The sequence below is a fragment of the Canis lupus genome, chromosome 4 (assembly GCF_011100685.1).
Source record: "Canis lupus familiaris isolate Mischka breed German Shepherd chromosome 4, alternate assembly UU_Cfam_GSD_1.0, whole genome shotgun sequence".
Classification (NCBI taxonomy): domain Eukaryota; kingdom Metazoa; phylum Chordata; class Mammalia; order Carnivora; family Canidae; genus Canis; species Canis lupus.
Window position 1 is genome coordinate 8,096,199 of NC_049225.1, and position 22,936 is coordinate 8,119,134.

General features: G+C 40.6%; 1 protein-coding gene and 1 long non-coding RNA gene across 5 annotated transcripts in view; one reads left to right on the forward strand and one right to left on the reverse strand.

Annotated features, from left to right (window-relative positions):
* The window catches only part of DISC1 (DISC1 scaffold protein), a 347,001-nt gene that overhangs the window by 193,301 nt on the left and 130,764 nt on the right, over positions 1-22,936 (reverse strand). For all 4 annotated transcript variants that reach the window (XR_005357793.1, XR_005357794.1, XM_038533906.1 and 1 more), the window contains exons 7-8: positions 16,030-16,084; positions 11,430-11,532 (exon numbers count right to left, since the gene is read on the reverse strand). Coding sequence is in view for 2 of the 4 variants with exons in the window: in XM_038533906.1 (XP_038389834.1) it covers positions 11,430-11,532; positions 16,030-16,084 (158 nt within the window). In the remaining 2 variants the exon portion in view is untranslated. The remainder of the gene's footprint in view (positions 1-11,429; positions 11,533-16,029; positions 16,085-22,936) is intronic.
* Positions 8,354-22,125, forward strand: LOC111095438. Its single transcript, XR_005357795.1, has 3 exons — positions 8,354-8,619; positions 21,706-21,758; positions 21,865-22,125. It is a non-coding gene; the product is annotated as an uncharacterized LOC111095438 (long non-coding RNA).

Consider the following 22,936-nt stretch of genomic DNA (forward strand, 5'->3'; position numbering starts at 1 on the left):
ATCTGCCTTTGGCTCAGGACGTGGTCTGATAGTTCTGGGATTGAGTCCCACATCAGGCTCCTGCATGGAGCCTGCTTCTCCCACTGCCTGTGTCTCTGCCTCTCTCTGTGTCTCTCATGAATAAATAAAATCTTTAAAAAATATACCTAAATGTCAAAGAGGTGAAATATTATAGTAGGGTGGAAAAGGACTAGCCATTACAGTCAGACTAGACCTAAATTCAAATCCTAGTCCTCCTGTTACTCAACCTTCATGACCTTGAGCAAAGAAATGAGAACACATAATTTCAGGGCAAACTTTTTATAAAATGTGATTGTACTAATACCTGCATCACAGGTTGCTTTAAGAACATGAAATTCCATAAAGAACTAACCAAAATATATCATGCATTGAATCTAGCAAGGTTGCAGGATACAAGGGCAATATACAAAGATCAATTGAATTTCTAAATAGCAACAGCAAATAAGTAGAAGATGAATTTTTTAAATACCATTTACAACTTTTTTTTACAACATATTTTAAAGGTCAAAATACTTAGGGGTAAATTTAAAGAAACATGTGAGGCCTTCATACAGAAAATCATTTTTAAAAATTCTGAGAGAAATTCAGAAAGATTTAAGTAATCAGAAAAATATAAGACTATATATACATATATTGGAAAACTGAATATTTTTAATACTTCTATCTTCCTTAAATTCATCTATTCATTTAACACAATTACAATCAAAATCTCATGGTGGTCTTTTATAGAAACTGACAAGCTTATTCTAAAATATAGAAGAAAATGCATAAGGCCTAGATTAGCCAAAAGAAAAATTCTTTTAAGGTGGAATAAAGAAAACAAGAAAATGTTTTATGCAAGCTAGACATTTCATTTAATGCAGAGTTGAATTATAGAATGTTTTTTGGTAAAGATAAAGCAGAATAAATCAAGATGGTTTGTTTCTCTCAAAAAAAAAAAAAAAAACCAAAAAAAAAAAAAAGAAAACATATAATACTTGATTTCAAACTAATGCTGAAGCTACACATCAAGACAATACGGCATATAGATAAATAGACAAACACATCAATGGAATAAACAGTCCAGAAGTAAAACAAATGCACACAGTCAATTGATTTTCAACCAGTGTCAAAGCAAGTCAATGAGGAAAAAAGAGTACAACTGACCCTTGAACAACACAGATTCAAACTGTGCATGTCCATGTATACACGGATTTTTTTAATATAAATATAATATAGTAGTGTGAATATATTTTCTCTTCCTTGTGATTTTCTTATTAGCATTCTTTTCCATACTTTATTGTAAGAATGCATGATGTAACAACATATAACATACAAAACATGCACTAATCAACTGTTTATGTTATTGGTAAGGCTTCTGGTCAACAGTAGACTACCAACAGTTACATTTTTGGGAAGCCAAAAACTAAACTCAGATTTTCTTGACTGTGCAGCACATCAGCATCCCTAGCCCACATATCGTTCAAGGGTCAACTATATTTTCAACAAATGGTAATGGAACAACTAGCTAGTGAAATGGAGAAATATTAGCTTTGATCCATACTTCAAACCATATGCAAAATTTAATTAGAGATTGATCACAGACCTACATGTAGCTGCAAAAACTATAAAACTTAGAGAAGAAAGTATAGAATACTTCTCTTTCGAATAATCAAAACTTTGGTTAGACTCAGAAAATACTAACTAAAAAAAAATAGATAAATGGACTTCATCACAATTAAAGACTTCTACTCATCAAAAAATACCACTAAAAAAAAGATGAAAAGGCAAGCCACAGACTGGGAGAAACTATTTGCAATACATATACCTGACAAAGGAGTCAAATTCTACAACCCAATAATTAAAATACAAATGACTTAACAGGCATTTTACAGAGTAAGATATACAAATGGCTGGTGATCATATGAAAACATGTTGGTGGTTATTAGTTACCAGAATAGTACAAATTAAAGCCATAGAGATTCTACTACAAAACCATTCAAAATTCATGGTTCAATGAACCAATGGTTCAAATGAACTAGACTGAAGCTGTCTAGCTGGTAAGGATGTGGAGCTGCAGAACTCTCAAACATAATGGGAGTGTCAGTGACACAGCCACCTTGAGAAGACTCTCATAAAGTTAAATACACACCTGTTCTTGGGCCCAAAAATCCTACTTTCAGGTATTACCCAGGAGAAACAAAAACATGTAATCAAAAAATAGTTGCATGCAAATATTTATAGTAGCTTTACTCATGATAGCCCAAACAAACAACCTAAATGCCCACCAAGGGGAGAAAAGCAGAAACGGGGGCACATCTATGCAGTGGAGACTACTCAATAACAGAAAGGCACAAACTCTTCATACACACAGTGACATGGAAGTATCTCAAAAAGAAAAATAATAAGACATAGAAGACTGCATGCCACATGATTCCAGCAATACTAAGTTCTAGCACAGAATGATCCATGGTGAAAGATATCAGAACAGAGACTGTGTGGGGAAGGCAGATGATGACTGGGAAGGGGCACAAGAGTGATGCTTCTGGAGGGATGAAAATATCTTGATAGGGCTGCAGATGAGAGGTGTCAAAATACATACAACCGAACATTTAAGATCTGTGCATTTCATTGAATTTAAATCATACCTCAATAAAAAAGGAAAAATATATTAGGGAAAATTTTAATATGAAAATTATGTTGTAAAAAAAAAGAAAATTATGTTGTAAATTAATAAGCATATTACATTAGTGGGTGCTCCATAAATAACAGTTATTGTTATCAAGGGGCTCCATGATGTTTGCACAGTAACAACTATGAATCTTTTCTCCTCTACCTTACAACAACCTTAAGAGGGAAGTCATGCCCTATGTTATCTATTCTGAGAGGCACACTTTGTTTCCCCATGGTAACATCTCTGAAATGGAGATGTGTCCAGGCTGTGTCCATCAGCCTGGAAGTAGTCCAGATGAGGCTGTTACCATGTGATCATCATTCTTGGTGGCTCAGTGGACCATCTGCAAGCCACTGGGGTTTCAAAGTAAAAACCATTTCAGGATCATTGGAGACCTGGCTGTTGCCTGAAAACCATCTCTTGTAATGGATTTGTAAGATTGGGCAAGTACCATCATTTAAAACTTGAAGAACTGTTTTGCAGCTTGGCAGAAAACAGTAGTTCATTCTTGGGAGGAAAAAAATAGTTTCTTCACCAACAGCTTCACTGATGCAGAGAAAGATAATGGGTGAAAAAATGTGAGCTCCAACTACTTTGAGTCACAAGGTGTTTCAGAATACTCAGACTCTGAATAAGAAGACATTTTAGGAAAACCTTGAGTGATTAAATTTTCTTTTGAAAAGGATTTTTCAAAAGCCTAAATATGTCTAAAAGAACTATTTCAATAAGTATAAAATAAAAATCCAAAGCCACAGAAAGCATTATATCATTGTTTAATTGACAGCAATTTTTCTTTTCTTGTACTATATAAAATAATGGGGCATTTTATGTTCACTGAAATACATGTTGTTATCTCTGCTTTATAGTCAAGAAAACTGAAACCTCAAGAAAAAATCTTGCTAAGGTTACATAGCAATAAAATGTAGGACAGATTTCCAACTCAAATATAACTCCCAAATCCTTCTTAGGTACTAAACTACGTTGTTTACTTTTATTATTATTATTTATTATTATTATTATTATTATTATTATTCAAAGGCAAGTTTCAACCCAATATAAATGGGAGAAATATGACTAAATGTTTTCCCACTTTAAAGGCATTCTGAACACCCAGCACTTACCACTTCTGTCACTGAAATCCAGTTTCCAATTCCATGAATGGATAAATATCTTTTGAGACCCTATTTATTGTCTATCGCTCAAGTGGTCAAATATGGGAGGGAACAAGGCACCACCCTGCTCTCCAGGAAGTCACTGTTAAATAAAGAGGAGGATATGTGTTCTAATAAATGGGCAAATATGCTCTAGAAGAGCTAACAGAAGAAAAACTGTTCCAGAAGGGGAGACAGAGGCAGGTTTCACGAGGGAAAAATATAAGGTTTCCAAAAGAAGAAACAGAAACCTGGTTAGACAGCATGCTTGCCTTCAGTGGGTGGTAGGAGGCATGTGGCCTAGGTAGAGACTAGACCCACAAAGAAGTTGGATCCTAATGGTAGAGGGTCCAAGATGCCAAGATGATGGGCTTGACCCATTTAGAAAAAGTCCGGATAAGGAGAGCAGACTGGACGTCCACAAGTTTTGGGCTATAAATAGCAATACAAATAAAACATTTCCTGGATCCATGATTTCCTTCTTTTTTTAAGATTTTATTTATTTATTCATGAGAGACACAGAGAGAGGCAGAGACATAGGCAGAGGGCGAAGCAGGCTCCCTATGGGGAGCCTGATGCAGGACTTGCTCCTAGGACCCTGGGATCACGACCTGAGTCGAAGACAGACACTCAACCACTAAGCCACCCAGGTTCCCCCCGTGATTTCCTTCTTGAACAATGACCAAGTTAGGGCTGCTATGGATGGGGCCCCTGTAGACTGCCACCCACAACCTCAAGTTTGACAGGTACAGAGTTCTGGTTTGGGAAGATGAAAAGATCTGAAGATAGATGGTGATGATGGTTACACAGCAACGTAACTGTACTTAATGCCACTGAACTGTACACATAAAAATGGCTAAAAAGGTAAATTCTATGTGTATATATATTTTATCACAATAGAAAGATATCCTTTCAAGAAAAAAAAAAAAAAAAAAAGAATCTCAAGATATGTACCACATGCCCAGGGTAGTTTGGGGAAGACCAGCCCAGAGGTGTGACCACCTCTAGACATGGCAGCCACAAGCACAATGTGGTGCCTTCAAATGTCCCTTCACTGGCTGGGCTCAGGGAACCCCAATCTTTCTGCTGGACCATATTTTCAAGCAAGAGGGAGTGACCAAAAGTGAGGTGGGCACCAACTGTCCCCAGAGACACCACAGTGTGCAATCTCTTCCTCCAAACAGTTCAGAGAGAAAAGATCTCTAAAAATAAATCAGAAAAGACTACATAGGCAGGGCAAGTGCCTACACAGAAGGTTTGCTAGAATGACAGGAAATACATTCTCAGATTACCCTGCAACTCATGACAAGCTCTAGAGACCAGGGCCCTTAATAAAACATGAGAGAGATCATTAATTAAAACCTGGGTCCCTTCCTTGATCCTGAGGGAAAATGCATAGTGATAGACATGTAAATTTTATATATGCAGGAAGAGTGCAAATTCCCAAAGAGACAGTTAATACTACAACTGAGGCCATGATAAAATGCTACACTGCCCCCAGTTAATATTTTATAAGCATTTTGGTCTCAGATCCAAGCCCATGAGTAAATCCTTCTTGATTTAGCCCTCCCTGATTACTGAAACTGGCCAAGAGCTCTGTGATGAAAATACAGAAAAGTAAAAGCTGATCCCTGAAGGAAGTCCCATCAGTGACCCCATGCCCCCAATCTCTGTGACTCTAATGAGCCCCTTTCCTAAATGCCACAGGAGGATTTGTGCAGATGAATTCCCGCCTTTGCCATCATCCCACCCACACATCTGTCTGCTCTTCAGCGAGAGAACCATACCTGGGCTTTCACAAAGGCTTATTAAAGCACCTGTCAAAATATTTCCTTCTACAAATGCCACAATTAAAACCCTCCAGGTGAATGCCAAAGCCAAAACTGACTTTACCCACTCTGTTCCTTCTAATTGTATCTTTTATCCTGAACTTAAATATGTCCCTCCTCTACTTCACAGTATCTGGGGTTTCTTTTTTGAGGCTGTTATTTGAGAGTCCGATTTTACAGAGTACAGGGCTCTTGTTAGGCCTTTCCGACAAGTCAGGATGGGGATCTCAGAATGACTATCCCTGGTTTGCACTTGGAGAAACTAAGACCCAGACCTTCCCAAGGTCACAAAAGTTTTGGAATTCTAAGATCCCACATGAGGTTACTGATCTTGAACTGGGTTTTTCCAACCTCATGTTAAGGTGCTTATTCTACCAAATATAATTCAACAAGTGACTTGGTCAAAACGTGGCCACAAATCACCCATAAAGGGAGGGAGTACAGAGAGCCTTAGGGAATGAACTCTGTACTCAGCTAGGCTGTATCACCAGACAGGTCCAGCCCTCACTACGACTTTCAATTAGGGGGACATGCCACACACACACACACACACACACACACACACACACGCAGTACAGCATAGGTCCACAGATACTTCCATCTGTAGCGATCCTCCTAAAATTATTCACATTTACATACTCTAATTTCAGCTGTCCTTCTTTACTGGAAAAAAGAAATAAAGCTAGTGTGAAAATCATCAAACTCCAAAAATAATAGAGTCCTGCCTCTTTTTTCTTTTTGGCAAAATGCATATCTTTTTTTTTTTTTTTTTTTTTTTTAAGATTCCATTCATTTATCCATGAGAGACACAGAGAGAGAGTCAGAAACACAGGCAGAGGAAAAAGCAGGCTCCCCCAATGCGGGACTCAATCCCATGACCCCAGGACCATGACCCAAGCCAAAGGCAGAGGCTCAACCACTGAGCCACCCAGGCATCCCAAGGCCATTTCTTTTGAGGAACTCCAAGCTCAAGTACATATGGTGAGGCAAGACCTCATGCTCTGTCACTCAGAGCCTCCCCCTCCATGATGTCAAAGCTAAGAACTTGGCCTAGCATGGGATGCTTGGGTGGCTCAGTGGTTGAGCGTCTGCCTTCAGCTCAGGGCATGATCCTGGAGACCCGGGATCAAATACCACATTGGGCTTCCTGCATGGAACCTGCTTCTCCCTCTGCCTCTCTCTCTCTGTCTCTCATGAATAAACAAATAAACTTAAAGAAAGAAAGAAAGAAAGAAAGAAAGAAAGAAAGAAAGAAAGAAAGAAAGAAAGAAAGAAAGAAAGAAAGAACGAACGAACGAACTTGGGCTAGCAGAGCAAAGGCTACAAACCAGCACTTGCCAATACTCCCCCTACCACTCCACCACCTGTCTACGGAAGCTCCTTTGGCTGGAATCTGCCATTCTCTGTCAGTTTTATCACTTTCTTCCAGTCAGTATGATTTCCTGAGAGAGCAACAAGCACTTTATGTGAGCAGAGCCCTCTGACTGGTTTTGCACATCAAACATTTTAGACGGCCACACACTTCACAGTTAAGACGGGGAATATAACACCGGCACACACGGGATTTTATGTAAAACATAAACTGCTTCTAACAGCTTGAAAATTGTGGTACCTGGTGAGAGACTAAATATACAAACAGACAATGGCCAGATCATCCAGAGCAATAGCACTCTGTCCCACAACCTGCAGCAACCTGCCCAAGAAATGAACCCCCATATCTACAACAGCCAGTTCAGGAAGGCAGGCCATAGGAAGCCAGATTGCTATTTCTATTAATAATCCAGGAAACTAAATAATCATGTCTATAATAATCGGTCCAAAATGGGCAGGATTTTGTTAATAATTGACAGCTTCCCTAATTTTTGCCCTTGCTTCCAACTTACAAACCAGCCAGAGAAAGCCAAATATGCTCCCCTAACCAATTACATAGGATGCTCTAATTAGCCTGCCTCTAGCTCCCCCAGGCTCCCGTCAGAGTAAACCTGAAGCCTTCCTTTTTTTCTACTATGAAGCTTTCCCAATTTTCTGCCTGCCTTTGAGTCTCTGCCAAAACACAGGTAATGGTGGCTGACTCCCTTGCTATAGTAAGCTCTGAAGTAGCTTTCATTTCTTCTCTTTTGGCGGGCCTCATTTATTTCCATACTGGACAGATAGCATCTTTGAAAAATCTTTGCTGGGCCTATCATCTCCTCCAGCCACTGATCTAAATTTTTTAGAGAGAGGGAAACATTCTGTGCTTATCTAGAAAATCTTGTTTATGTCTAGATAAGCTTCCATTTAGACACTAAGATATTTTAAACGAAGCTAATTTTTATTCTCTGGAAAAGAAAAATCAAATTGGATAGAACCATAATTTAAAAAAAAATGGCTTGGAGTACCTGAGACATCTTGGTATGCTACTAAAGAATAAACAATGATCTGAACTGTTTATTCCTTGGAAACAAATAATAGGAGGCAGGTGGGAAAGAAAATATACCACAAACTGAGGGAAGACCCAAAGGAGGTATGAAAATAACAGATTCTGGGGCTCAGCAATCTACAAATGAGGTGCAGTTTTTCTTAACACAATTACTCTTATTGACTATCTTCTGAGTGCCGGGCAAAGCCCAAGAAAAAAGCAGCAGTGACTCAACAGATGGATGGCATCAACAATAGTGGGTGATCCAAGCAGGGAAAGGCTGGAGCCAGAAATGCACGTGCAATGTCAGTATCCGAGCAATATCAGAAGCTGGGCAGCAGAGAGCCAGGCTTTGATCCTAGGGGAAAGGAAGAGGTCAGAGCAGGGCAGGCCCCATACAGATGAAGACTGGGACACTACTCAGGTTACAGAGCATAGATGGAGACAGAGCCTGGTTACAGGACTTGAGGACCCATCCAGGACCATGTCTGAGCAGCAGAGCAGACCCAGAGCCTGAGACAGAAGGCCAATAGCAGGAAAGATGCTTGCTACTGAGTCTTATACCAGGTAACCACCACTTAAGTATCTTCTGTGTTTGGGCATGAAAAGTCCTGGAGTGTCAAGGAGGTCCCAGCTGTGAGGAGGAGGGCATACATGAGCAAAGGCACAAGCACTCATCACTAGAGGCCGGTGGTTACACAGGGGCCCAGCGCAGTTCTAGAGAAGGAGACAGTCCCCAACTTCTGGTGTTGACATCTTAACAATAGTACCCAGATCACCCGTACCCACTACACACTCTCTAGAAGGCATGAAGGTCAAAGCAATCACTGTGGGGCAGAGGATAAAGTTTTCAGTGAGGGTAGCAAAGAGGTTAATGATTCCTTGTCTCGGTTGGGCTACCTTCTTTGAAAGTGGATTCTCCAGCTCCCGTTCAACCACCCTATCTGTTCCTGCCAGGGTCTGCCCAAATAATTGCAGATTCGTAGGCAAAATAAATGATGGGTATGCTTTGAGTGACTAAATCTCGAGGATGATTTATTATGCAACAATCAATGAGGAGAACAGATTTTGGTGTCTGAATGCTGCTGTAACAAACCCCTAAAATCTGAAGCACTGATTCTGGGATCAGGTGGCATGCAGAAGCCTTGACAGGCCTCAGTGAAGAATAAAAGGGAGGCAAGAAAAATATAATTGAAAGCTGGAGGAAAGGAGTTCCTTGCCATATAGTAACAGAAAGTCTGGTATCATTATCAACTGAAGTAATAGAGAAGAAAGTTGCTAATGAAGTTGGTCATACACCCAAGAAGACTCCAGGCAGAACACAGAAGTGCCTGCCAGGCATCCTGTCACTGCCTATGATACAATGCACGAAAAGAGAAGAGAGTTAAAGAATACACTATTAAATATAAAGGAGCTAGGATTTGGTGAGCCTGCAAATAAAGCTATTTCTTATTCCCAGTCTCTGCAGATAGCCAATTTGATTCTCAAATTAAGAAGTCACAGTCTAAAAAAAAAAAGAAGTCACAGTCTATAGACCAAATCAATGAGTGAATCAAAGAAACTTTCAGACAGACAAAAAGCCCTCTTAAGGGAACCCCCTAAGACCCTTTTCATTCAAGAGTGCCTCCAAGAATCCCAAGGGCATTGCCTCTCAGCATTCTAGCAGACAGACCAAAATGAAGAAGGGCTTCTTTCCCCTGGAGTGGTTTGTCATGGCTTTTGTCTAATGGAGTGAGGATTTGCCACTCTGAATGTGCTAAGGTAGGCCTGTCAAGATCCTAAAGGAAGGGCCTTTCCCTGCTCAGGTCCTCCCTGCTGTAGAGCATAGCTCAAAAGAAAATAGAAACCACGTTACGTAGAGATGAAAAAGGATGATGACCATCCTGGCACAGCCCCAGCCCATGGGGACAGCCCACTGACTACAGAGTAATCAGGAAGCAGGAATGTTGAGACGTGAGTTCCCATCCCAGCTAATTTAGGTCATCCCTCCTCCAACTAGGCCTCACTGATTTTCTTAGCTGATCACAAAACTAAAGACAAAACCCAGGCCCCAAATGCAATATACCATCTTAAGAATTTTCCCTGGGATTCTAAAAAGAAATTATTCACATTTGAGAGAGGGACATCTCTGCTGCCTGAATGATCCATCTCCTCCCTTGGGCTTAATAGATATATATCCACCTGTATTCCTCAAGAAGATATATGGATTAAGAAAGGCAAAACCACTAACTCAGAAGAAAGATTGTGTTCAATCTTTTTTTTTTCTCTCTTAGAAAATGGGGCCATAATTTCAAGTAAATGGCATGTGAAGCTGTTAAGAGCCAAGCCCCACATTCACATTTCGATGTTGTACTGGTTGTAAATAATATGCCTGACTGCACCAGGAACCAAATTGCTCGTTAGCTGCCAACATTAGTTGTTTAATGATCTGAAGAGCAGAAGCTGCCAATTATTGTATTTCTTCTTAAAATGCCATTTAAAACCCATACATGTAATTATTATACCTTTTCGTTAAATTTTTATGATTCTTCTGAAGCTGATGAGCTGTTGGTTCACGCAACCTATAAAACTCCGAGAATACTTGGAGGATGTCATTACATAACTGGATTAAAAATCCATTTATCACACATGAACTTGAGCCCCTGTTCTGCCACCACTTAGTTAATTGAGTGAATTAACCAAAGGACATGCCCCAGGGCCTCAATCTCCTAATCTGTTCATTGGGACACCATATCTCTCCCACCTACTTAACATAGCTGTTGTGAAAATAAAATAACAATATAGAGGAATGTCTAAAAGCTCTATTCAAATGATAAGGTAAAATACTATTTTCAGAGATTTGTCTTTTTAACCTACTAATTAATGGAAAAATATATTCCTAATAATTACAGGATTGAGAAGGGATTACGATCCACTGAGAACCCTCCAAAAATCTAATATCTCTGACTAGACTACTAAATTGAGTGCATCACCTGGTCTCATGTTATCAGCCCCTGTAGGAAGGGGCTGACTTCACCCAACCATCTCCATGGGGCCTCTACAGACACATAATGCTATCTAAACATCTCCTAGAATTATATGGTATGCAGAGTACCTCTGGTCTCTTAAAGAAACAGAAATTGGAAGTCCAAAATACGATACCTACACAAATAACTTATTTTTTTTTTGTTATATGTGCATATGTAGCTTTAAGAGTCTTACAAGGAAGCCATGCTGCACATTTCTTCCATGAGTTTTAGTAATACTTCCCACTAAAGCTCTGAAATGTCCAAGACATAAGTAACAAGTAGAGTGTCATTCAAGGATAAAGCCTGGCTGTGGTGGCAGCTGTCACTATTCTACTCCACTGCTTCAATGTCTCCTCTACATCCAGTTACCTGATACAGCAAGCATTTTGGCTTCAAGTAATGCTGGGAGTTGGGTTTCAATGTCATTCACTTTCTTCCTGAGAGTGCTGCTGAGTCTCTCACTCATACACACCTAGAGGGAGAGAAACAGCCATGAATCAGCATTCACTCAAGTCAAAATCAGAAGGCAATGGAGCAGCCGGTTGGAGATCTCTGGATTTATAAGCAATTAAGAGGGGTGATAAGGAATAACTGAAGGAGAGTTATTTAAAAGCAAACAATGTAGGGCTGCCTGGGTGGCTCAGTCGGTTAAGCATCTGCCTTCAGCTCAGGTCACAATCCTGGAGTCCTGGGATTGAGCCCCTCGTTGGGCTCCCGGTTTAGCTGGAGTCTGCTTCTCCCTCTGCCCCTCACCCTGCTCTCTTTCTCTCCCTCTCTCCCTCCCCATGGTTACTCCCTTCTGAAATATTCTTGCCCCAAGTTCCTTAGCTTACTCATACCCTTCAGGGCTCTGCTCAAACATCACCTGGGAAGAAAGGCCTGGCTGATTACCTATAGAAAATAGCAACCTCCTCAACCCTCCCTCCCCTTCCACCTTCACCCTGCATGGTGTTTTTCCCATGTCTTCTCCAGCTGACATGATTTGTTTTTATTGTTCTGTTTTTCTAGTATCTCTCCCCACGAGGATGCAAGTTCTATGTAAGCAGGCACTTTGTTCTTGTCCGGCACACAGTAAGCAATAAGTGAAGGTACACAGTAGTTGAGATCAAGGGCAGAGGGACAGACTAATTACCAGTAGATGTTGTCTAATGAAACTTTGAGGGCAGAGATTTGCTGGTAAGTCAGAATTGAAATTAGACAAAGTAGACCTCAATGAGTTTTATAGGTTTATCATGTATTTTTCCAGGATACCTAAACACTTCCTACATTTTCTTTGCTCTTTCAAAAATAGAAAAAAATCTTTTTTTTTAAAGATTTTTTAATTTATTTATTCATTTATGAAAGAGAGAGAGGCAGGCAGAGACACAGGCAGAGGGAGAAGCAGGCTCCATGCCTGGAGCCTGATGTGGGACTCGATCTCCTTGTCTCCAGGATCACGCTCTGGGCCAAAGGCAGGCGCCCAACTGCTGAGCCACCCCAGGATCCCCCAAAAATAGAAAAAATCTTAAAGTTCATTTTCTTTTTCCAAATATCTTAGATTATCTTTTATTTTGTTTGAAACTAAAACTTCACATTTTTTTCGTTTTGTTTAAAGCAAAAACTTCATATTAAATTGATATCTATACTCAGATCAGTGAGCTACCTCGAAAAACGAGAAAAACATCCAGTTCAACAAAAGTACACAACTCAGTTGAATAACAATGAACATGTGTATAGAGACATTTTGGGTGGCCCACAAATGATCCTTCTTTTCTGGATAAAAATCTGATTCCATTCAAAAACTAAAATTAATCCTGTTAGGTTCATAGATCCCAGAGAAAATATAAAATTTAATTTCCCCAGAAGAATCTAGATCTTGCTAGATACCATCAATTTGAATTGTTTGGCTTATCTCAGACTAAAATTGAAATTATTTTTGGAATCAAAGCAGACCTCACCCATCCTGCCTAAATTGTTATACTATTTCTTGGCCTTAAATATGTTCTTTTCCATTAAGCAATTGTAATTTCTCAAATCTCTACAAAACTCATTCTCTGGATGAAGGTGACAGTGCAGTCGCCTCCATGCCAAAGCTGGCATCAGAAGTGATGAGCATCTCTATGCCCCAAGTGATAATTCCTAGACCCTCTAAATAATCCGGAGATTTGTCAGGAGTCAGAACTGCATGTTAAAAAGAAGATGCTCTGGATTGCTCCTCATAGCACTCAGTCTCAGGCTGGCCCAGTGCCCGATGATGGGCACATCCCTTTCCATCCATCCAAGAATGTCATCAAAAGTCCAAGAACATTTCTGCCAAGTCCATAACACCAGCCATAATTCTTATGTCTCATCCAATGTATGTCCAGTCTTTCTGATTTTAGTTAACAGTTTCTATTAATCATAATTGGGTCAGTTTCTCCTTTGTTGAACAAATCTATCCTTCTAGCTGTCACTGTTAATATGAGACAGACTTTCTAAGTCTTATTAAATTGCAATGTACATTCTTTCAAGCACTGCTGGATGTAATCTAATATCTACCAATCACCAGATATTCCATTTATTTCCAACTATTTCTTTCATCTCATTTATCCCTTAATTACCTGGTTTGGGAACCATGGAGTCAAAGAAATGTAACGAATGAATGAAGGTTCCATCTCTCTTTGGATGATGAATCAAAAGAATATCAGATCTATATATCTAATATACTAAAGGAACAGGACCAAGTTGTAATTTTTGCCTCAAGGTCATGAGTCAAACAAGTCTAGTGTGTAAAGTTGTTTTGTGTGGACAGTTTTGTTTCAATTCTGTGTGGACTAATATATGTCCCCCATATACATACACATTCATGTATGTGTGGATGTACACACCCACCTATACACACAAATACACACCCTAGAAAATCTGTGTCTCCTTTGTATTTTCAGATAACTTTGGACCCTGGGGAACTCATTATCAAGTGGAGCTTCTAAATTTACATTTTAAAATCTTAGATATGGGGCAGCCCGGGTGGCTCAGCGGTTTAATGCTGCCTTCAGCCCAGGTCATGATCCTGAAGACCCAGGACTGAGTCCCATGTCAGGCTCCCTGCATGGAGCCTGCTTCTCCCTCTGCCTGTGTCTCTGCCTCTCTCCCTCTATGTGTGTCTCTCATGAATAAATAAATAAAATCTTTAAAAAAAAATTTTTAATAAAATCTTAGATATGAATTCCTTTATCTTATGGAAAAGCAAGGGAATTTTAAGTTATTTGTAAGTGCATTAGAGAAGGTATGCAAACAAAGCCAATCACTTTTGGCATTTGGGCAAATCCAAGAGCTTTAACAGTAGCTGGAGATTATCAACAAATCCCACTGTCATATGCCTATGGTAATATGTTTGTGTGCATAATATAAAATGTTCTATAAAACTCATTGCTATATAAACACCATGTATATTCTCTAATAGACACACCTGTATGCTCACTGTTGGGATAGGGATTCATTCAGAATACACACAGCACGTTCCAATGCTCAATAAATCCAAACCCTAAAGTACTTCCACCTTTTAATTTTGCCCAAAAATTAGGATGCTCCTGATAGATGGCACGTATTTACACCAGAAAATACAGAAGAAGGAATAGTCCTACCTCCTGCCCCATGCAGGAAGCTTTGGCCTCTCCTCACCTCCCTAGTGGCTCCATCTGGAGGTCACCTGGCAGACATCCATAGAACATGAATACTAGTCGGCAATATCACCAAAACATATATAGCAGAAATTCAGGTATGCCTTCTAGCACTTCCCTTCCTGCTTCACATGACAAAATGGGCAAACTGAGTCAGTCTCCTTGAGCAGGGAAGAAGGTCTCTCAGCCCTGCCTGGGGATTCAACCCCTCGCATGTTCTGCATAAAGCTGTGCCTTGGGTCTCATCTTGCTCTTCTTCCAGCAAATGTTCTAGCAGAACGTAACTGCTTATCAAACTGCTGCTGTGTGACTTTTTTAGCAAAATCGTTCAATTTTTTTTTTTTCAGAAAATGGATACAAAAATAGGGGGGAAAAGGGCCAGGAAGACTGTGGACACTTTCGTCAAAAATACATCCCCAGTCTCAGCCCAGCTGTGGTGATGTGCAAGCCCTTTGGCAGGTCTTCCTGACCTCTCTCCTGGGCACTGAGGGAGGGCAAGAAAACATTCCTTTCAGGCCAGTGGACTCTCGTCTGCTTTGCTCTCTGCTCAGACACCAGCTCTTTTTACATTCTGACCATCTCATAACCAGCCGTGGCTCTCAGACCTAACACAAATAATTAACAATTCCTACCCAGTTCTCTACCACACAGTTAGTAATCCGCAGAGTAATTGGTCCTACTTCTCAGTTTGTCAATAACTCAGTCACATAAAACTATCTCTGCAGGAAAAGATTCTGTTTTGTAAACTGCGGTTATCCTAATAACCATGACATTGACTATTTAATTGAATTGACACGTGCTCCCAGGGAATAATGCAGGAGTGCACTATCTCTGTACAGATCAGGTCCTGATTTGAAGTATAAGTGGCAGAGAAAATAGGCAAAATTATTCCAAGTCAGTTTAAAAAGTTTAAAAACAAACACCTACTATGCCTTTTCTAAAACCTGTTTGTGAGTATCCCTGAACCCTGCCTTCCTGGAAGAAAAGCAATTAACTTTTCAGATTACTCCCATCCCAAAAGCCTTTTCATACAAAGGCATTTGATGGTATACAAAAGCATTCATTTTCCATTCGCTAACACTGATGGCTCCTGTGAAGCAAAGGCTGAACCAGTCAACCCCTGTGGGACCAGAAGCCAGGACCTCTACCATGGGAGCAGCCCTCATTCCCAGCTCTTTGGGCCCATCACCTGGCCTGTAGAATGGTTCTAGAGAGTCTATACTTCTTCCAGAGCCACGAGCTAGCCATGAAATCTCATGTGAACTAGACATGACATTAAATCAAAAGAAAACTTCAGAGACTTTATAAAATGGGCATATGAAGTTACTTACCTTAGCAGTGATTTCCTTAAGTGACAAGTTGAGGGATTTTATCCGTTCCTGGAGGCTAGAAGAATTAGAAAGAGGACATTGGTCTTCTTGAGATCATAGTTCTATACCACCACGTACAGAAACACTATGAGACAGTGAAATTTCCATCAACCCAAAGGCTAAAGAACAGTGGGAAAGATGATGCCAAATTGGTTCCATTTGACTGTGGAATTAACATGTTACTAGGAAGCAGATTTCCCCTCCGTAATTATGCTCTACTCGGGCTGGTATTAGAATCTGTTCTTTCCATAGTACACATCTCCATAGTAGGGCAAAGGAACAACCCAGATGTCCTGGAAGCAGAGATAAAAATTGATATTCTTATAACTACCTTCCAAGGAGGATGACCTGCCCTGTTGGACTGCTTGCTCAGTGCAGAGTCTGCTTTAGATTCTTTCCTCCTCCCTCTCCCTCTGCTCCCACCCCCCCACCCCCCACCCCTGCCATTCATGCACTTGCTCTCTCTCTCTGTCTCCCTAAAATAAATAAATGAAATCTTTGAAAAAATAAAAAACCTATCACAGGCAGATACTGTCTCCAAAGACACAAGGGAGACAGTAAGGTGGGTAGCAACTTAGAAAACAAGGGAACTAATGGGACAGCTCCCTGGAAGATGCAAAAAGTGAACTGGGCCTCAAGAGAAAGGAAGGAAAAACAAAACTTCAGGGAAAAGATGAGTCCAACTGGACCATATGGATCGCAGAGGTGAATTGTGATGGATGAAAAGGGGAAGCAGTGGGGCAAGGGACAGAAGGGGAAGTTTGTCTGCATCTGCAATGTGTGCTTACTTATTTAGGAAAACAAATAGAGGAAATGCTGTATATATTTAATCTCAGTGGTGGATAAATGAGTAGATGTTATATTTTTCAATGTGTTTAGAATATTTACAATCAAAATAATTCTTAAAGGAAGATCAAGAACAAGCAATAGTCAATACAGAATGCCGGGCTGAGGGCTACAGAGCTTTATCCCACAGGCAACAGGAAATCATCCCAGTTGGGCGCAGGAGAGCAATAGGAAAGAAAGGATTTTCTGGAAATTTAACTAGGCAGCACTATAAGAGGTGATTTGGAGGAGGGACACTGAATGTGACAAACCAGGTGGGCACCTTTAGCAGAGACCCAGCTGCAAGGCCCAAGGGCAGGAAGAGGGACAGAAGTGAGAAAGAAAAGGAAGGTGGGGACCCTTTCATATGCCGCTGCTGAAAACATATGCTCTGGGGCTTTTCATTCATCCATTCATTCATTTATCCACAAATTCATTAATTCTTTCAACATCTACTGGGCACCTAGTAAGTTAGGAACTCAGAGCATAAAGACCTGGGTCTTATCTGTCAACAGCTCACTGCTGCCAAACAGTAGCCCAAAAGAAAAAAAACATTTAAAAAGGGGATATAGGTACTAGAAGAAAGGAGATCAGTTAACAAAATGACAGATGCAAAAGCAGGAGGGTCAGGTTTCCTGGGGTATGTGTGGGGAGGTAGGTCAGGGCAAGTTTCTCTGGTCGGGGGTTGCAAAGTATTAGAGGGAGGTGGCCAATCTGCCCATTGCTGTTGTTCTTCAGCTGTAAGAGCTGGTTTTGAATGTTATCACCTCCACTCATCTGTGATTTCTGAGCATAAGCAAGTTCTTTTGGATTGCAAATTGCCCTGGAACTGGGGCAGGTCCATTCTAAGCCAGTCATCCTCACATCCAGACCTACATTCAACAGAGGAGGGACACCCAGTTGAGCTGAGGTCAGATGGCAGCTGACAAAGAGCAGGGCATGCAGCAGCAGAATTTTCTGAATTCAGGAGTCATGAGATGACCAAAATCAGTGTGCTCAGTGGGAACGGTGAGAAAGCACTTGTGGAATCCTGCCTGGAGAGTTCCAGCCGACAGGATGGAAGTTGATCTTTTGAAGGGAGGGAAGTTCGAGTGGTAGGCTAACATGGAAAGCAGGGAACAGACTAAGCTTCTTGAGCTGCTGGGGAGAGAAGGGCAGAGGGTGTCAAAGATGTGTCTATTCTGGTTCTGCCTCCGATTCCAGCAGCAGCACTAGCTTCATGCTAATACCTGCTGTCCAAATTTCAAACTTTCTGTGGGTGGAAATGCATTTTCCCTTGCCAGGCTAAGGGGAGTCCATTCAACTAATAACTTTTCAGTAAACAGTTCGTCACAAAATTAATCCTATATGAGCATTTAATAGCATTTTATAAGTAGGTGTTCCCAGCCACACACAAAGACTAGTTCATGCATTAACAATGAAGATAGATAGGTGGTGGATCTACTCACTGACCCTGAAAATTTAGCTGACCAAATAGCAGTGTCTTTAACTTATGCTCAATAGGTCAAGAACCATCCTTCCAGGGGTTGACACAATTCAGTGGTCTTGGTTCAGCCCTGGTTCTATCACAGAAAGAAAACTAGTCTCCTCTCAAATATCCATATTAAAGCAGGGAAGCAGTGATGCAGATAATTGAATGCATTGTTTCATATTTGATTTGATTTATATTTAATTTATTTAATTTATGCTGTATTACTTTTTGCAGTAGATTTACCTTCCTAATTATGTTTTGCTCAGGCTAATATTAACATTAGTTGCATCCCTGGGGTATACAGAGAATGAAAGCAACAGGGGGCAAAAGAATATGAATAATCTACAAACCAGGCTAGTGGTTCTCAAGCTATTTTTAGTAGCAGAACTCTTTCAGACAAATTTTACACAGAACTGCAAAATATACATATTAAATACATATATAATTTATATACATATATATATATATTAAATACATAACAAGGGGATCTGTTCTGATTGAGGGTAGGTGTCTGGCCTGGAGTACAAACAATGTCACACTGATTCCACACACTTCGTGCTCTACCATCCCCCGTGGCCCCTGAACCAGGATTCCAGGAGCAGGAATTCAAATTGAAAACCTCCAAATTATATAAGTTAAATGTTTATTAAAAAGAGTCACATGTGGGACGCCTGGGTGGCTCAGTGGTTGAGCGTCTGCCTTTGGCTCAGGGTGTGATCCCGGAGTCCCCAGATCAAGTCCTGCATCGGGCTCCCTGCAGGGAGCCTGCTTCTCCTCCCTCTTCCTGTGTCTCTGCCTCTCTGTGTCTCTCATGAATAAATAAATAAAATATTTTCTTTAAAAAAAGAGTTACATGTACCTCAATGATAAAAATTAATCCTCATGTTTCTTCTAAGCTGGTATATTATTGACAAATGAGAACTATCTCCTAGATCAAATATACCAATGCTGGTGTACCCTGGAAGCACATACACTATTTCCACAAATAATGTTTTAACAAACACATCAGACCTCATTTACTCAAATTGAGTATCTTTGTTCAAAGCCGCCAACCTGGGAAGAGTAGTGCCAAACATTTGTTGAGCATTTACTATGTACCAGGCCCTCTTCTATATTCCTTACATATGTTAGCATTTTAAATCCTCACAACTCTGTGAAGTAGGAACTATAATAGCTACAATTTCAGACAAGAAAACTCAGTCAAAGAGAGATTTACAGAACTCTCCCAGAGTCAGCCAGATGGTAAAAAGGTAAATGACAACCCAGGCAGCCCAGCTACCTGTTCTCCTAACCACTAGCTTACACTACCTCTCCTGGAAGATGTGCACTTATTCAAAACATGCTCTCACTGTCCAGGCTGACTTTTAGAATCCTTTTTTAGAATTATGTTACATTCAGAATGCAATCACTATCATTATTTGTAAATGCACATTATTCTTCACTCACAAACTAGTGTTTAAGTCATACGACCAAAATTCAACTTCAACAAATGAAGTCTTAGAAAAATCAAGACTGTTGACAAGAATGTGCTGCAGAGAAAGCACATCAGCGGCAGATGTGCCTGGAGCTGGTGGTGGCAAAAGAAAATAAGGGCAGAGGAGTCAAGGGGTGAATTTTGAGTTGACTGTGTCCCTCTCACCCCAAATTCATTATGTTGGTGTCCTCACGATGGACCCTTATTTGGAAACGGGGTCTTTACAGAGGCAAGGTATTAGGGTGGACCCTAATCCAACATGCCTGGTGTCTCTATGGAAAGGGAAAATTTGGATACACATACATACACATACACACACACACACACACACACACACACACGGAAGACCATGTGGTGACATAGGGAGAGACATCCATCAATAAGCCGAGGAGAGAGGCCTCAGGAGAAATTAAAGCTGCTGACACTTTGCTCTTAGACGTCTAGCTTCCAGAGCTGTGAGACAGTAAATTTCTGTTATTGAAGCTTCCCAGTCTGTGGTACATTGTTATGCCACCCAAGCAACCTAAAACATGTGGTATTTTCAATTTTCAACTGAAATTAACACACAATTAATCATATGTGTTATTAAGATCCTACATATTGGTACTCTAGAGTCCAACAAAAAAGTTACTTCACCATAGCAGCAGGCAGACAACAAACAACATGATAGCTTTTTGTGTTTGCTTCAGACTAACAGACAGTACCATTTGCAACTGATTCAAGTGGCAGACCGAGAGGCTACAATAGATAAGTGAACATTTTTATTGGTAGCTAAGGATTTGAAGAGCAGCTATAAGAAAAGTTTACATAAGGAGGTGGCTCAGTTACTTAAGCATCTGACTCTTGATTTCGGCTCAGGTCTTGGAATCAAGCCCCACGTTGGGCTCCATGCTCAACGTGGAATCTGCTTTGAGATTCTCTCTCTACTTCTCCCTTTGCCCTTCCCCCTGCTTGTGCTTTTTTAAATAAATAATTAATTAATCAATTTAAAAAATCTTTCTAAAAAGAAAAGTTTATAGAAGAATGTCTTTGATTTTAAAAAAGTGATTACAGGACCACTGGGTTAGTATAGGAGCTCAAAAATCCCTGAGTTTCAGTTTAGGAATGAAAAGGAGCTCTCTTAACACCATAAGAATGCTACCATTGGTGTCAAAACTATCAGTAATAAAAAAGGTCAGCTTGGGGAGGGACAGATTGCTTTCCAGCAGTAACTAGAAGGGAAGATGGAATGGAGGTCAATCACAGTAATGAATCTAAATCTAAAAAAATCTAAAGACTAGTCAGAAGGAGATGTATGCAGGAGACCATCAGCCAGGTAATTTGGGCTCGAAGACTTGAGATAAGAAACACTTCTAAGGGAGAACAGGCCAACCGAAGAAGCAGTTCTGCTGCTACCACATTGGCCCATGGACACTGACCTCTGAAATGCTACAAAGGCCTGTGAGCTGCTCTCCTGCTTTGCCCTCACCACTGCTTGGTTCAGATTTGGCTCCAGGATACCCAGGGAAAGCCAAGGACCAGTATGGCCCACCTGCCATCGCATCTCTAACCACCTCTCCCTTCCTTCACTGGCTCAAACCTGCCACAGAGGCCACCTGACAGTGCCTCCAATCTTCCCTGGGAGGCACAGATCCCTCTGCCCAGATGCCCCCACTGCCCCCAAGGCACACACCAGGCCAGCCCCTTGCCCCCCTTCAAATCCTTGCTCTAAACTTACCCTCTCAGGGAGCTCAGCTTGACCACTCCATTTAAAACTACAAATTCACATCCTTTCCTATTCTTCCCCCACAGCATTTACTACCTACTAACCTACTATGTAATCTACTTACCTATTATACTGATTGTTTTTTCTGCCTTCTCCCCCTAGACAGAAAGCTGTGCAAGGGCAATGATCTTTCATAGAGAAGTTCCTGGCACACAGTGAGTACTTAATATTTGTTCAGTGAGTGCTACTCACCCTCTTGTCTTCTTCCTAAGGAATACAGTAGTCCCTGCCTTATTTATGGTTCACTTTCCATGGTTTCAGTTACCCGTGGTCAACCAGTCTGGAAGCAGATGATGTTCCAAGCTATCATCAGAAGGTCAATAGGATCCTAACGCTATGTCACATGCCCACATCATTCACCTCACCCCATATCATCATCATTTTATCATCTCACATCATCATAAGAAGGGTCCGTGCAGTACAAGATTTTTTGAGAGACTAAATTCATGTAACTTTTATCATATATAATACATTGTTACAATTGTTCTATTTTATTATTAGTTATTGTTGCTAATTTCTTACTGCGCCTAATTTATAACTTAAATTTTATCATAAGTATGTGTGTATAGGAAAATATACAGTATAAGTAGGGTTGGGTACAACCCATGATCTCAGGCATCCACTGGCGGGGGCGGGGGGGGTCTTGGAACATATCCCCATGGATAAGAGTGACTGCTGTAGATGAGGCACAGTGGAGACATCCACACCTCTACCAGAGGATACTCAACCCACAGGATGGTGAGAGGCTCCATCTTTGTCCCCACCTCTCACTACTGTCCCAACATCAATGAAGATTAAAGGCCATGACTGCTCTTGACCATCTTGCTGTAGGTGGAGCTTCATATGAGGAAGAAGAGGTTAAAAATCTAGTCTACTCAGTAAGATCTCCACTCCTCTTCCTGAAACCCATCTCTTAGAACTCTGGCTCTCTTTGATTTATCTCTTTTGGATGATTTCTTTAATAGACTGTGTATAACTGAATTGTATTCCCCAAATATTTATATCTTGAAGTCCTAATCACCCTGCACCCTGCATCTCATAATGTGACTTTTTTTGCAAATAGGGTCATTGCAAATATAGTTGGTTAAAAAGAGTCTGTTAGAGTGAGCCCTACTCCAGTATAACTAGTGTCCTTATAAAAAGGAGAAATTTGGATTCAGAAAAACACATAGAAGGAAGACAGTGGGAAGAAACACAAGGAGAAGAATGTCACCTACAAGCCAAGAAGAGTGACTTGGAACAAATCCTTCCCTCAAAGTCTTCAGAAAGACCGGCCCTGTCCATACCTTGATCTTGGACACCTAAATACAATAAATGTCTGTGTTTAAGACAC